This window comes from Mus musculus, chromosome X (assembly GCF_000001635.26).
Source record: "Mus musculus strain C57BL/6J chromosome X, GRCm38.p6 C57BL/6J".
NCBI lineage: Eukaryota > Metazoa > Chordata > Mammalia > Rodentia > Muridae > Mus > Mus musculus.
In genome coordinates this window covers 140,948,425-140,964,503 of record NC_000086.7, presented here as the reverse complement: position 1 = coordinate 140,964,503, position 16,079 = coordinate 140,948,425, and the positions used below count along the sequence as shown (strand labels likewise).

General features: G+C 38.8%; 2 protein-coding genes across 8 annotated transcripts in view; one reads left to right on the top strand and one right to left on the bottom strand.

Moving 5' to 3' along the window:
- Atg4a (autophagy related 4A, cysteine peptidase) overlaps positions 1 to 10,659 on the bottom strand; it is a 210,350-nt gene extending 199,691 nt beyond the window's left edge. For 4 of the 6 annotated variants that reach the window (NM_174875.5, NM_001379682.1, NM_001379684.1 and 1 more), the window contains exon 1: positions 7,533 to 7,597. In NM_174875.5, coding sequence (NP_777364.3) covers positions 7,533 to 7,542 — 10 coding nt within the window. In that variant the 5' untranslated portion in view covers positions 7,543 to 7,597. Of the gene's footprint in view, positions 1 to 7,532; positions 7,722 to 10,493 lie in introns of those variants that run through there. The other 2 variants (NM_001379681.1, XM_017318600.2) reach the window with 2 other exon arrangements.
- Positions 7,793 to 16,079, top strand: Psmd10 (proteasome (prosome, macropain) 26S subunit, non-ATPase, 10). Of its 2 annotated transcripts, none has more exons than NM_001164177.1 (5): positions 7,793 to 7,950; positions 10,606 to 10,704; positions 11,953 to 12,099; positions 12,191 to 12,278; positions 15,195 to 16,079. In NM_001164177.1, the coding sequence occupies exons 1-5, from the start codon at positions 7,837 to 7,839 to the stop codon at positions 15,200 to 15,202; spliced, it is 456 nt and encodes a 151-aa protein (NP_001157649.1). In that variant the 5' UTR covers positions 7,793 to 7,836; the 3' UTR covers positions 15,203 to 16,079. The 2 variants fall into 2 exon arrangements, with proteins under 2 accessions (NP_001157649.1, NP_058579.2); NM_016883.4 differs by having other exon boundaries at positions 12,191 to 12,357.

Here is a 16,079-nt window from a genome sequence, read left to right as displayed (position 1 = left end):
TGAAAAGTCAACTGCAAAAAAGCCTGGGTTTCTTATACAGGCCTTAGTTAGTAAGTAGTAAGAACAGAGAATTTCATGCCAGGTAACTCAAAACCTATTCCTGTGGCTGTCATGCACTTAGTTGAACTGAATATATTCGCTCCCTGGATGGCATTCCCAAGTTGTGGATCACTGTTTTATTATCTTTACCACAGAAAGCATAGTCGCAGTGAGTAAACTATTTGTTGATAACTAGAAAGAAACAAATGAGGGATAATTATCTCTCTTTACACAATCTCAAGTGGCAAACACTAGCCATATAAAGCTATTTCATTTTAAATTAAACATAATTTAAAAAGCAATTCCTAAACACATTTGAAGTACTAACTAGCCCTGTGTGGCTAGCAGCAGCACAGCAGAACACTATAGATACAGAGAGTTCTGCTGTTCCCCGCAAAAATCATGCTATTTCCCCGCAGTCATGCAAGTACAGTCCAAAGCCCTCTGACAGGAATTGCTATTGCATTATTTGGGGTTTGAATTTACACATAACTCTACCTTCAGCAATATGTAGCAGTATGTTACCAGAGTCATGTGCTATAGTTTTGGAGTATTCTGAATTTGTATGTCAGCTCCAATTTTTACTAGGCACGTTATTTTACTTCTACCATCCTGTGTTTGTTTGTTTAAAATTTCATTTAAAGAATGCAAGGCCTGAAGGGTACTTGTACCTACCTCAAATGGGTTATTATATGGATTTGCTTGAGACATAGGATCTGAGTCTTGTGTTCTTCACATGCTAATTATTAGCATATGCTTTAAGTCTGGAAGGCTAATTTGCTTGTTCTAGGGCCTAGAATCTATGTGACCAGCAGAGAAGGCAATAGGGAACACTCAATCATCACATGAGTAGCAAAGAAGTCAGACCCTAAAAAGGCCCCTTTGTCCCAAGATGGACATAAACAGCAATTGCATTGTTCCTCCATAACTTGGGGCCATGAAAGAAACGTTTTCTTGTAAGATCTATTTATCATCTATCTTCCAAGACTTAAAGAAGGAGCTTTCCATTAGTGGCAAGGAACTCAGAATTCAAAGCTAACCACCACCTCTACCAAATAAAATAAAATAAAATAAAATAAAATAAAATAAAATAAAATAAAATACATTATACTGTCTATAAAAGAATATCCACACAAATCACTCAGTATGAGGTATGTTGGGTGCTGTTTTTTTTTCTAGGCCATTTCTAGCAATTACATGGCATTCCTTGATGAAATATTATGATGAAATATAATTTCTTTGTGAATACAACAGGCCTACTCTATCTTCATTATACACTGGACAAATATCGATAGATGACACATGGGGTATGCTTACTCCTTCCACTGGTCATAGCTACAAGGCTAAGTTTAGTTCATCTTGCCTTTTTATTTAAAGCAAAATAAAAATGATTTTAATATTTTGAAACAGAATGAAAGCCACCTTCAACCACAATTGCTGAACCCTGACTAGCTTGGTAAATTAGCTTTTGGTGCCGACTTGATAATTTGTCTTAATCCAACCTGAAGGTATAAAACAAAATTCTAAGTGAAATTGGAGTAAAGCCATTTTATTGCCGAATACTGTTTAAGCTATTATGGACACCAGGATGCTTTATATACTTCTGGCCCTGGGACAAATCAAAAGAATGGAATACTATTTTATGCCCACTATACTGGCCACGATAAAAAGAAAGATATTGATAAGTATAGTTGATTGTAGAAAAGTTTTAATTCAAATGTATTATTGTAGGAAGATAAAATAGTGAAGCACTTTGGGAGAACCTGACACTTCCTAAAAATGTTAAATGGAGTTCAATGGATCCAGAAATTCCACTCCTAAATATGTATACAAGAGAAATAAAAGTACATGCCTGAACAAAAACTTACACACAAAGTATAGCAGCCATATTTAGAAGAAACAAAAGGTAGTAATAAGCCAAATGGCCACAAACTGATAAATGAATAAACAAAATATGTTACTGCTATAAAACAGACTATCATTCAATCCTAAAAGTGAATGCAGTGATGATCTATGATTTCTGTACATTTTTAAATGTTTATATTAAGTGAAAACAGCAAGCCAAAAAAGACCACATATTTTTATTTTCTTATTTGTATTATTGCTCATTAAATGAAAGCCTATAGACTAACGTGTGTGCAAGGGCAGCAAAAGGAAAAATGACTGGCAATAGACACAAAGCTTCCTTTATAGAAAATGTAGACAACAGAGGAATGGATACAGAAAATGTGGTACATCTACACAATGGAGTACTACTCAGCTATTAAAAAGAATGAATTTATGAAATTCCTAGCCAAATGGATGGACCTGGAGGGCATCATCCTGAGTGAGGTAACACATTCACAAAGAAACTCACACAATATGTATTCACTGATAAGTGGATATTAGCCCCAAACCTAGGATACCCAAGATATAAGATATAATTTGCTAAACACATGAAACTCAAGGAGAATGAAGACTGAAGTGTGGACACTATGCCCCTCCTTAGATTTGGGAACAAAACACCCATGGAAGGAGTTACAGAGACGGAGTTTGGAGCTGAGATGAAAGGATGGACCATGTAGAGACTGCCATAGCCAGGGATCCACCCCATAATCAGCATCCAAACGCTGACACCATTGCATACACTAGCAAGATTTTATTGAAAGGACGCAGATGTAGCTGTCTCTTGTGAGACTATGCCGGGGCCCAGCAAACACAGAAGTGGATGCTCACAGTCAGCTAATGGATGGATCATAGGGCTCCCAATGGAGGAGCTAGAGAAAGTAGCCAAGGAGCTAAAGGGATCTGCAACCCTATAGGTGGAACAACATTATGAGCTAACCAGTACCCCGGAGCTCTTGACTCTAGCTGCATATATATCAAAAGATGGCCTAGTCGGCCATCACTGGAAAGAGAGGCCCATTGGACTTGCAAACTTTATATGCCCCAGTACAGGGGAATACCAGGGCCAAAAAGGGGGAGTGGGTGGGCAGGGGAGTGGGGGTGGGTGGATATGGGGGACTTTTGGTATAGCATTGGAAATGTAAATGAGTTAAATACCTAATAAAAAATGGAAAAAAAAAAAAAGAAAATGTAGGTATTTAAAACAAGCTTTTGGTGGTAGTAGCATAACTCTGTAAATCCTGATAATCATTACATTGTGGACTTAAAAATTACAAGAAAATTTACAAGAAAAAAATCAAGTAGTAGTTATCAAGAACAGTGACTGGGGAATAGGAGCAACCACAAAGGAGCATGTGAGAATATAGGGGAAGTGTGGGATATTACATATCTTGACTTTGGTGTTGGTTACACAACAGTGTGTATTTATAGCCAAGCACATTGAAATCGATTTAATACCTGAACACAATGAGATTTATTCTATACCAATTATACCATAACTGCCTCGTAAGAAAAGTTAAAATGGAAACAGTATCTCCAGTCACACACAAATTTACAACATATATATATATTTTTTTAGCTCATGCTGCAATTCCAGCCATAGATTTATACCTTTAAAACAAGTGGAAAGGTTATTTCTGTAGTCCAAGATCCATTTCCCTGTGCGGTTGAGGATCTTTCACCTAACCTTCTGATGGAAGTGATTAACCTGCAAACATCTCCCAAAGCAAACATATCAAGCAACAAATATGTTCAGTGGTAATCCTATGCTCTTGTACACTGGTCTGATCATAAGAAAAACAGACCTTTTAAAAACTACAACGTCCCTAACAAGTGCATTTCAAAACTACCAAGATCAGCAAGACAAATAAAATCTGAGAAACTGTCACAAGCCAAAGGCTTCTAAAGAGACAGGAATACTATGTGATTCACACTGTCTTGGATGGGACACTGCCCACAGGTAAATTAATGAACCTGGAACAAAGTGTGGGCGAACAGTCAATTAAAATAGACCAGTGTGTACTTATTCATTGTGATCACCATGGAAGAGTGCATTAAAATGGCAACTCAACTAATGCTGCTGGCACATGTGAAAAGAATTGATCTTCGCTAACTCGAAATGAATGCAAAAGAGAAAACAAAATTTCCAGAGGAAAACATGAGGAAAAAAAATCATTGAAATCTTACATATTACAGTCTTAGCTAGGTACAACACACACACACACAAAAGAGGAAAAAGAATAAATTTGAATTCATCAAATATCACAATGTGAGTGAGGCCTAGTGACTGACTCCAGGAATAGTAATGTGTGGGAGCTTGAAGCAAGGGAATTCCAAGCCTGGGCTACACAGTGAATTATAGACCAGGCTGGACTACAGAATGATACCTTGTCTTGGAAAAAAAAAATCAAAACCATCCCCTTCAAAACACATACCACCATGACAACAAAAAAGCTGAGCACTGTGGCCCACCCTGTAATAGCCACTTGGGAGGCAGAAGCAGGACAATTGCAAGTCTGAGACTAGCTTGGGATACATAGTGGGAACACGTCTCAACAACTGGAATAACACAAAGGAAAATAAAACAAAGCAAAAGGGCGGAAGACAGACTATGCCTGGGAGTATTTGTACATTATATACCTGACGGACTTGGATTTAGACTATGGAAATAGTTGTTACAACTCATCAACTAAACAACAACCCAATTTTAAAATGAAAAAACAAAAAACCACAGAAGCAGGTCCTTGGGTATAAAAGATACACCAACAGCTTACAAGCACATAAAACATGTTTGCTACACCCAGCCACTCCTTATGGAAAGAAACGATGAAATTATACTATATTATTTCATACCAATTTAAATGGCTATAATTGTCAAAGGCAAGACATACACCAAAAATTCCAGCATTTGGGAGGCTGAAGCAGGAGGCTTGTGAGTTTAAAGCCATCCTAGACCTTATACAAAGATCCTAAAATAAAATAACAAGAAAAGCACAGTCGCTAACAAATGTGCAGGAGGATGGGTTGCAATGAGAAGCCTCATACACAAGACTGCTTCTTCTGCTTTGGAAAAAAGTTTTGTAATTTCTTAAACTATTAAACATAAATTATCCTATTACCCAGGAATTCCACTTTCAGGTAACTACAACAAAAGAAGAAAACAAATGTTCACATAAAGATGTTTACATCAATGTTATAAGCAGCATTAGTCATAATAGCCAACAACTAGAAAAAATACTAAATTTCTATCAGTTGGTGAGCAGATAACCAAAAATGTATTACCATAAAGTGTAATATTATTAGGCAACAAAAGTAAGTACTTACATGCACAAGACTATGGTTAAGTCTCAAAACTATTAGGGTGAGTGAAAGAAACCAGACTCAAAAGACCACATATTACATTATTTCAATTAAGTATAATGTTCAGAATAGGCAATTTTATATAGACAAGGAATATATTAGCGGCTGCCTGGGCAGGAGATAAAGATTAACAGTAAATGGGCATGAGGTCTTACTTGAAGGTCAAAACATTCTATAACTGATTTGTTGTGATAGTCACATAAACCTGAAAATTTACTAATAACCAATTACATATCTAAACAGGTGTATTTTATTTAGTTAAGTTTAGTTTAGCTTAACTTAGTTTTGTTTTGGTGCTGAGGATTGAACGTAAGGCCTTGTGCATGTGAGGCAAATGCTCTACTACTGGGCATCCCTAGCCCCAGTTGAATTTTATGGTATGTAAGTTATCACAATCAAATTGTTAACATAGGGAGAAAATGTGAAACTGGGTAGAAAATATGTGGGAATTCTGTACTATCTTTGGAACATTTGTTTTGAAACAGGGGCTTGCTAGATGTACCCCTGGCTCTCCTAGAACTTGCTGTGTAGACCAGGCTGGCCTCAAACTCAAAGATCTGCTGCCTCTGCTTCCCAAGAACTAGGGTTAAAGGTGTGAGTCACTGCACTGGACTTTGCAATTTTTCTATAAATCTAAAACCTTTATGGAAAAATTATTACATTGATTTAAATCAAAATCAGAATTTATGGCTTTCCAGATGGTTCCATAAGTAAGCCCAATGTCCTGTGGTAAATCCCCAGGCCCAACATGCTTGAAGGAGAGAATCAACTCCCAATAGTGTTCTCTGACTTCCACACTCATGCCAGGCATCATGTATGTAAGTGTACACACACACACACACACACACACACACACACACACACGGAGGGAGGGAAGGAGGGAGGGAGGGAGGGAGGGAGAAGAGAGAAGAGGAAAGGAGAGGAGAGGAGAGGAGAGAAACCAACACTCTTAGAAGCTGAATCAGGTCACACACAATCAATAAGATGCAATAAAATAATTAGTATTTAAAAGAATATGTTCCTGGATTATCAATATTTGGACATAACTTACTGCATGAAAACATATTTTCAAAGAGTTTTCTAAAGATTAAAAAGAACATTTGGAATAAATTTTAATGATAGAAAATAGCAACTTTAAACATCAGCTAAGCAAACAGTACTTCCCTCAAAGAATTCCGTTCTCTTAGTATTTCTGTGTTAAAAATAAATTTCACTGGGGTCTGGAAAGATGGCTCAGGGTTTAAGAGCACTGGTTGCTCTTCCAGAAGACCTGAGTTCAATTCTCAGTACACACATGGCAACTCACACTGTCTAACTCAGATCTCAGAGGATCCAACATTCACACGGTGTACAGACACACATGCAGGCAGAAAACACACTCACACAAAATTTTAAAAAGCTAAAAGCATTATATAAACACATACTCCACTATTATTATATCCCGAATTTCATCAATTAACATTTGTCATAACTTGTGTTCTCGAGTTGGTTTTATCATCTGTCCTGCAAAGCTTAAAATAACTATGATCTGGCGTTATATAAAAAGTTTGCTAAGCCCTGTTCTATACCATAACAAAGGAGACAAACTTCATCAGTCACTTTAAAAAATATATCTTTAACATTTTTCTAATGTCTTTTTTGATATTTTCTATAAAAGATAAGCCTTGCATCTCTTCTGCTGCAGCACTATTTGGAAATTCACCTTTAAAAAAAAATCCACATTGTTAGCTTAGCAATCTAGCAAAGTCTCGATGGTAATTGCCATTACCATGTTATTAAAGTGACAACATCATATACCCTGATATCCCTAAGGTGACCGCTGTTACTCACTGAGGTCTCTTAGGTATCTAGTGGCTCCTATGGCATCACACCCTGTCTTTAGCATCATTCTGGCACATCACCTCTGTATGGTGTAATGTATAACCTGTGTTGTAGCAGAGCCTTACTCTGATGCCACTCCGGAGAAATGCCAGAGTAACTAGCCTGTGCTTCTTTCCACTCCTTAAACAGTGGTAGGGAGGGGGAGGGTAGCTACAGTCAATGGTTCAAGCTCAGAGGTAGTACTCTGCTCCAACTCTGTCCCTTCCGCCTGCCACTGCAAGTGAGGGCCCCGAGGGACAAGATCTGTAGGATCCCAGAACTCTCTTGCGCTGCTACAGTTTTCATTTCATGTGGCCAACTTACTGGCCCACCAAAGACCACCCACCCTAGCTTTTTCACACAGTACTACCAGAAGCCGCTCCCATTACCTGACTCCATTCTCCAGCTGTCATCCTGGGCCAATTCCACCGGCAACTTGACTACGGCTTTCTCTAAGGATTCTGGGACTTGTAGTTCCACTTTGCTAGGACCCGGAACTGAGTGACTTCCAAAGACGCCTCCAGGCCTGGATCTGCTTTCAAACTGCAACTCCCAGAAGCTCCAGGCTATGGGCGGGGCTACAAGGAAAACAAAGATCAGTGATTGGAGAATTTCTAGTACTTTGATTGGTCGCCGGAACAGGAAATGCGAGTGGGCGGGGCTTGAGTTTCACGGAGGTCTTGGGAAGGCGAAATGGAGGGGTGTGTGTCTAACATAATGATCTGTAACCTGGCCTACAGTGGGAAGCTGGATGAGTTGAAGGAGCGCATTTTGGCTGATAAATCTCTGGCTACTAGAACTGATCAGGTAAACCAGCCCGAGGGCTTGTCGCCTAGCAGCGGGTGTCAACGAAGCCCTACATGGCTTCCGGGTCCTAACTTGGTGTGAGGCCACTTCTGCGCTCCTCCCGCCCACTCCTCCCTCTAGTAGCCTTGGGTTAAAACACGACTCCTGGTCCAACTGTAACCCCTCAGAGACTTTGGGACAGGGTGGGGAGGGGAAGCTAAGCTTGCTGAATTTCATATATTTCTAGAACACCCACCGCTTTTCTCAGAAATTTCCAGAGTTAAGAGACAGCGCGATGGAGATCTGTGAAAAAAGCTTGTTAGGTGGATTTTTCTTTAGTTGTAATCCCAGTCAGTGGCCCACGAGTAACCAAATGCCCTTTGTGTGTATGTCAGGAAGTTTGAGAGGAGCTGGGAATTTCAGTCAAGTCGGAAAAAAACAGGCATAAATGAAATAACGGTACATGTCTTATTACATATTTTAAATCCCCCAGAAAGAAGTTTACATCATTTCAGAACATAGAAGGAGAAGACATGATAGGAATAGTTGGGAAGGGCTTTGTATAGAAGGGGAGGTGATTTACACTGTGAAGAAAGAATGGGGTTCCATGTGGGGCGAGTGAACTGTGGCAAACAAAAGAGAATGGACATTGGGAAGTATTTCTGTTCAGATCAACTAAGTCTCAGGTTTTTATTGTGACTTTCCAAATCATAGGTTGCCTTCTGTGTTGAGAGGCAAGTGTTAAACATTAGTAAGACAGTACATCATACTTCAGAACTTCCATGTTGTCTCTTTTAGAAGAGAAATCGGAGAGACTGCTTTTTTTTGTCCTGGAATTTTCCTTTATTACTCAACAGTAGAATTCCCCTATGTTCACCGCGTTTGCTTTTGTGATGGTCTGGTGATGTGGTTTAAATTTAATAACGTGTATTAAGACTTAATCCACTAAAAATAAGGAGTCAGTGACATAAAAGAGACTGCTAATCAGGATTAAGAAGTTAAATACAACAACCAAATGCAATTAATTTATAGACTTTATTTGCATCCAGATGTAAACCACCTGGAAATGGGCTTATAGGAGACTATTGGTTTTAAGTGGGATAATTTTTTTTACTTTATGTAAATTTTTTGTTGTTATTTAAGATATGATCTCCCTATGTAATCCAGGCTGTCCTTCCAATGAAGATCCTCCTGTCCAGCCTCCCAAGTTCTGGAAGGTTTGCATTACCACCATGACAAAGAGTTAAGGAATGTCACTTTAAAAGGTCCAATAATGATCTTGTGCTTGTTTGTTTTACAAAAGTGATTTTATTTTTTAGGTGCTGAAATAATTAGAGGTGAACAGTCATGGCCTTTAGGATTCTGTTTTAAAGAAACCTCGGCAGGACTGCAGAGGTGGCCCAGTGGTTAGGAACACATACCTTCCTTTTTTCCCAACTTCCTGTAACTCCAGCTGCAGGGGGATTCATTGCATCTGGCCTCCCCACGCCCATGTGGTCACACGCACATACCCATCCACATGCACACAGTTCAAAGGGAAATAAAACGTTTGAAAAGAAAATTCAAGTAATAAAATCTAGAAGTAAATATGGCAAGATTTTGGTTGTTAAGGCTAAGGAATAGGGCATGTGATCGCTGTCATATCTCCTCTATTTTATGTGTATTTGAAATTTTCATAAAGTTGAACGGCTGACTGGGGACACTGACAGGGAAGGCTGTGGACACTTGTGGCTCCTTTCCTGGGTACCAACAGCATCTCCTCCCAAAGAGACACCTCCCTAAGTGTCATTTAAAGGCTGTATAAACACTCTTATACATACACTCTCATACACTCGCATTCACACTCATACACATACACACAATACACACATACATACAACCATCACTTTATATTTACTCAGGACTAAGAAGAACAGCAATAGGCACAAATAGGAACTGTCTTTAAGAATCATGATACTTAACTTAAAAAATAATAATTTTGTTGCACTGATTCTGTGGGGTGTGTTATAAAATACTCTCAACTATTTGTATAAACATTTCTCATTTCATTCACTGTAACCTTCATGTGTTCAGCACATATAGTGGCATATGCCTGTAAAACTAGCACATAGGAGGAACAGCATTGAGAATTTCAAGCTAATGTGGGCTACATAGCAAGATCAGAAACAAAACAGAAATTCACGTGTTCTCTGTAGAGCCTCTCACTTGAAGTCTGGTGGTAATAGAGATTTCATAGGCCCAGACCATGGGTAAATTGCATGACCCTGGATAAGTTGCTTATGTGAAGTAGTCTTAGTTTCTTGATGTGTTAAATGGGGGATAGTAGGCGCCATGTAGACTGGTGGGAGTCAAAAGAAATGGTGCACAGAAAAGTAGCACTGCTTCGCAAGGGCAGGCAAAAGCCTTGTGAGCCGCAAATCTCCATTTCTGCCCATGTATTGGAACCAAAGCCTTCATCCCTATCCTGCCCAGAACTTCTTATATTCGTGGATGGTATTCACCCCATGTTACTAATACCTTGGCTTCCCAAATGCTAGCAAGTAACATGGTTGAAGGTTACCTACCTGATGACCTGGTGCTCTCCATTTCGTACTATGGGTTTGCCAGCATCAGTATTTTTCCTGCCCATTTGTCTTGAACACTGTTGACAGCTTTGCTCTCCTGTTTCCCATCTAGGACAGCAGAACAGCTTTGCACTGGGCATGCTCAGCTGGCCATACAGAAATTGTTGAATTCTTGCTGCAACTTGGAGTGCCAGTGAATGATAAAGATGACGTGAGTACTAGGCAGCGTTGATAAGTTCTGGGTTATCTTTAGACTCCAGCCTTGTATTTACTGAAGCCTGAATATTAAGCTCATAAACAAAATTGTAAGGTTTATAAGGAAGACGTTACAATATGACCTTTGTGGATAGGCATGGGGTTAATGATGCCATTCTTTTAGACTGCTAATGAAACTATAATTCAGGGTGAGAATACAGGTCAGGGCTTATTACTGTGAAGTTTAAAAGACTAAACATTGAATGTTGAAATTGTTGGTGAATATTGCCAGAATAATAAAGGTTTAGGTGTATGTGTGTTACATAGAATCGTTTATTCTAATGATATTGGTTCTATTAAGGAGCTATAGAGATGGTTAAGAGTGCTTGCTGCTCTTGCAGAGGACCAAGGTTTGGTTCCAGTAGACATGTTGGGTGGCTCACAACCTCCTGTAATTCCTGCTTCAGAGGAGCTGACACCCCATGTTGGTCTATATGCATATATACATACATATATATATATATGTAAATCCTTTTAAAAAGATAAGGCTTACGGAAAACTGGGAATGGAACCTGTTTTATAGACACAGACTAATTTTCAGAGATATTTACTGAAGTAATGTTTATAAGAGAAAATAACGATTTTATGGAAAAATGATTGAATAGTGCATAGTGTACATACTTTGTAAGTTAATATTCACTCTGTCATTCCAAAGGATGACAGAAAAATTCCCACAATATAATGGGAAGTAGAAATTGTGGAAAACATACCTCGCAGAACTTCATATACTCTTGATTTTCATTTTTATTTTTAAAAGTTATTGTATGGGAGAAAATGGATTAGAATTAATCTAATATGCCATACCTGTGTTACAGGATTGTGGCTATTTTTAAATGACGTCCTTTGTTTTTATTGATGTATATGTATGAGTGCATGCCATCTCTGTGCAGCTGCCTGTGGAGGCCAGAAAAGGGCCTCAGCTCCCCAGAGACGGGCATTACAGAGCACTGTGAGCTGCCGCCTGAATGAAACACTGGTACTTTGGAAGAGCAGTAAGTGCTCTTCACCACCGAGCCGTGACTCCAGTTTAGTTTTTCTTTTCCGTACATTTTTGTTTCCAGCTTTTCCACAATGCTCAGTGTTGATTGGGAGGAGAGTTTTGTTAAATTATTCACTCTGTAACTCTGTAAACCTTGAATGCATGTGAATGCTCATACTTCTGTCCCTTTTTCACCGTGGCTTTTGTAAAAACTCACCTACACAGGCAGGTTGGTCTCCTCTTCATATTGCTGCCTCCGCTGGCCGGGATGAGATTGTAAAAGCCCTTCTGGTGAAAGGTGCACATGTGAATGCTGTCAATCAAAACGGCTGCACTCCACTCCATTATGCAGCTTCGAAGAATAGGCATGAGGTATGGGTCTCTCCCTGTGGTGGTTTCCTTTGAGTTTTAAACCTGAACAGAAAAACAGATTTCTGCATTGTTTTCTTGCTGTCCTTTCCAGATTGCTGTTATGTTACTAGAAGGTGGGGCTAACCCAGATGCGAAGGACCATTACGATGCTACAGCAATGCACCGGGCAGCAGCCAAGGGTAACTTGAAGATGGTTCACATCCTTCTGTTCTACAAAGCATCCACAAACATCCAAGACACTGAGGGTAACACTCCTCTGTAAGTGACAAGTAGCAGTCGTTTGCATTCTGATTATAAATGCAATACATGCTGAGAGCAAAAAAAAAAAAAACAAATTGAAAGGATACCAAAGCATAATGACAAGAATTAAAATTGCTATCATTTTGCCACCCAAAAAAATACTGATATTATATTAAAGTATTTCCTTCCATTTGTTTATATGCAGCTATGTATACGTAGCATATAATAGCAAAATTGAGGTCATATAAGTAATTTTCTGTTTGAATCTCATAGCACATTGTAAGCATTTTTCAATGTCATTGAATTCATTTAGAACATTTATGATTGCTACTTACAATCCCACTTTATGGATGTACCATGCCTTAATCATTCCTGATATTGGTCATTTAAACATCTTTGAGCTTTGGACTATTTTAACTAAGGACACATTGACATTGGCCAATTTATTTCAAAACCTTTGTACAGATTGTGGATTGTGAGCTTAGTTTAGAGTCCTAGAAATTGAATGATTGTTTCAAAACGAATACACATCTTTCAAGACAAATTGCTTCCAGAGGAGTTGGCCCATGTTCCCTCCCAACAGCATCTTGACAGTAGCTGTTACCTCCCCATCAGCACCAAAATTACCCTCATGTTGTACATTTCATGGTTCAAGACTTACATTTTTGCTACTGATTTTGAAATGTATTAATCCCTAAATTGTAAGTTTTGAAGTCTTTCTGTTCCCTTTTAGAAGAATTCATTCATTTTGTCAGAATTTTAAGTGTTCTTGACAGAGGAAAAATAGGATTTATACCATATCAGTTGAAAATATTTTCTCAGTTTGTCTCTTCATTCATGAGTTTTCAACTATCAGAAGTTATCAATTGCTACGTAGCCAAACCTATAATTTCCATCACATCTAGAAAGCTTTCTCTAATCTAAGACTCTTGGAAATCCACATAGGACTTATTGATGTGGATAACTTGAAACCAACTTTTACCTTGATATATTTTTTTTAACATACCTACTTTTCTCCTTTGTTGAATAATGACCACTTTGAATCAGAAATTCTGGGTCTTTTTTGTAGTTCAGAATAAGGTACAGCCTTTCCCCCTCTGACATTAAGACAGCCTTTTAAAGCATTGTTTTCAGGGGCTGAGCATGGTGGCACATACCTTTGATACCAGTACTGGGGAAGCAGAGAAAGGCAGATCTCTGAGAGTTCCAGCCAGCCTGGTCTATATTTCAGGCTAGCCAGGGCTCCATAGTAAGACCCTGTTTACAAAAACAAACAAACAAACCTGGCCAGCTGTGGTGGTGTATACCTTTCGTTCTGGCACTTGGAAGGCCAAGAGACAGACAGAGTTCAAGGCCAGCCTGGTCTACATAGTAAGCTCTTGTGGTAGCCAAGGGCAGATAGGGAGATCCTGACTTAAAACAAAAACAGTATTTTTTTTAATTAAAAATAGATTCTTCTTTCATACAATACATCCCAGCCGCAGTTTCCCCTCCTCGTCTCCCCACCTTCTCACCTCATCTTCTCTCCCCAAGATTCACCCTATCTCTGTTTCCTCTTCAGAAAAGAGCAGGCAGGCCTCTATGAGACAGTTACCAAACAGAACAAGGCAAGATACACTAAGACAAGGTGAAAACCCTCATATCGAGGCTGGACAAGGAGGAAAAAAGGAGGAAGAGAGTCCCAGATGCAAGCAAAAGAGTCAGAAAGACACCCACTCCCATTGTTAGGAGTCCAATAAAAAACCCAAGCTAAACAACCATAACATGTATGCAGAGGGCCTGGTACAGCCCTTTGCAGGCCCTGTAACTGAGTCTCTAGGAGCCCATCTGTGCCCTGCTTGTTGATTCAGAGGGTCATGTTCTGGTGGCCTCCGTCCCCTCTGCCTCCTGTAGTCCTTCCTCCCCTCTTCTGCAAACAAGTGGAGGAGCCTGATAGAGACCAAGAAAAGTATTATTTTCTTATTCTTTAAAAATATTTTCTATAGGCCCATGTGAGTTTTTAAAATGAATATTCTAACTATTTTCTCCATGACAACCACATTTGTCTGGAAATAAGTCTAGGGGTTGTATAGTATAGGGCCCTTGGCAGAAAGTGGGACTTAGGACACAGTGGATTCTGTTCTTCAGTATAGATGCTGCCATTTTCAACTACATTAACTACAAATATTAAGAAACTTAGCTTTTCTTCCTCATAATTTCCTCATCTGTAATAATATAGTAATAATGTCTCCCTCTCTGGATTACTATGATGTTTTAAAGAAAATGCTGTGTTAAGTGCCTAATAGTTTGCCTGTCAAACTGTATAAGTGACTGGCAGAGGTTAGTTTCTTTCATCAAGTGGTTAACCGTTGAACTCTCCCATCATAATGAGAACTTTAACCTGTGTGACAATTTTTACTATAAAACAGTGCTAATTATACCAGGATTTGTCAATGTAGATCCACCGATCAAGCGAGATCAATCTTTTCAATTATTTTTCTGCAAGTCGCATGAATTGTTATAGAGGCAGGACATAAATTGAAACATTGCTAAATTCTAACCCTGAGTTATTATTACCTGATGTATTTGGAGTAAATTACCATTAATCTCTGTTGAAAGAGGTAGTTGTGCCTTAGGCTAGCATGTAAGAGCCAATCATCTATTTTAATCGGACCAGGATTATGATTTATGATCTGGTATTGCATAGCTATTCTAGTTAACTTTAATTTACAATCTTTCTCATGCCAATTGAGTTCCCTTCCATGATTAAATAACTTTCCAGTATTAGCCCTGTCCAGTGATAAGCATTTTGGAATGGAAACTCGATTCTGTAGAAGTGGTAGTGACTAATTAATCTTTGCTATCCTCAATTTTAGACACTTAGCCTGTGATGAAGAGAGAGTGGAAGAGGCAAAATTTCTGGTGACTCAAGGAGCAAGTATTTACATTGAGAATAAAGAAGAAAAGACACCCCTGCAAGTGGCCAAAGGGGGCCTGGGTTTAATACTCAAGAGACTAGCAGAAAGTGAAGAGGCTTCTATGTAGTCTGTGTGCGGTCTGTGGTCCTCAGTGTCCGGAAAGTGTTGGACACATGAAGATGTTTCCTCACCTTCGTAACTTGATAATGTGTGGTGTTGCTCCTACTGAAGTACCGGGTCTATGCTTTCTACCCACTTTCCAGGGTTGAAAAACTGGTCAGCTTGTTCTACTGATGCCATTCATTAAATCTTGATTACTTTGGAGTAAGTGGTTGTGGCTGTCCTGTCTTGAGCGTCTTCCATGCACCTGCTGACCCACCGTGGACCGGAACAAGTTCAGAAATAGATTCCACTTGGGCCAGGTTGTTCTAGGGAGCTTTCCTCTGTGCAGTCAAACCAAATCCTGACCTGTTTTTTAAGTTCACTCAAGAGACCTATGCCAAACAGTTCTTTTTTTTCAACTACAAGGTTAATTTATTTTTGTTACAGGAGGAAGTTGTATATTTTAGAGGAGCAGGTTTTAAGTTGAATTGTATGTTCTTAAAATAATGAAGAACAAGAGTTTGTGTCCATGTATCTTTTTAACTAACTGTTCTCCTCTAAAATAAGACATATCATTTTTAAAAAAAGAAATAAAAAGTGTCTATAGTGACTCACCTTGTGTTGAAAAGAATTGTCAAACTTATTAAAGAGATGTATAACAAAAATTATATTTTGATTTGTATTTCAAGTACTACAGACCTGGATTTCAAGTATTACAAACAATAAACTGTTGAAAGAATC

Bases quoted from the DNA above. Each gene is read 5' to 3' on its own strand.
- Psmd10 (NM_016883.4), top strand. From the start codon at position 7,837: ATGGAGGGGTGTGTGTCTAACATAATGATCTGTAACCTGGCCTACAGT. The intron at 10,705-11,952 runs GTGAGTACTAGG...TCACCTACACAG, and splicing joins CAGTGAATGATAAAGATGAC to GCAGGTTGGTCTCCTCTTCA. The intron at 12,358-15,194 runs GTAAGTGACAAG...CCTCAATTTTAG, and splicing joins ACTGAGGGTAACACTCCTCT to ACACTTAGCCTGTGATGAAG.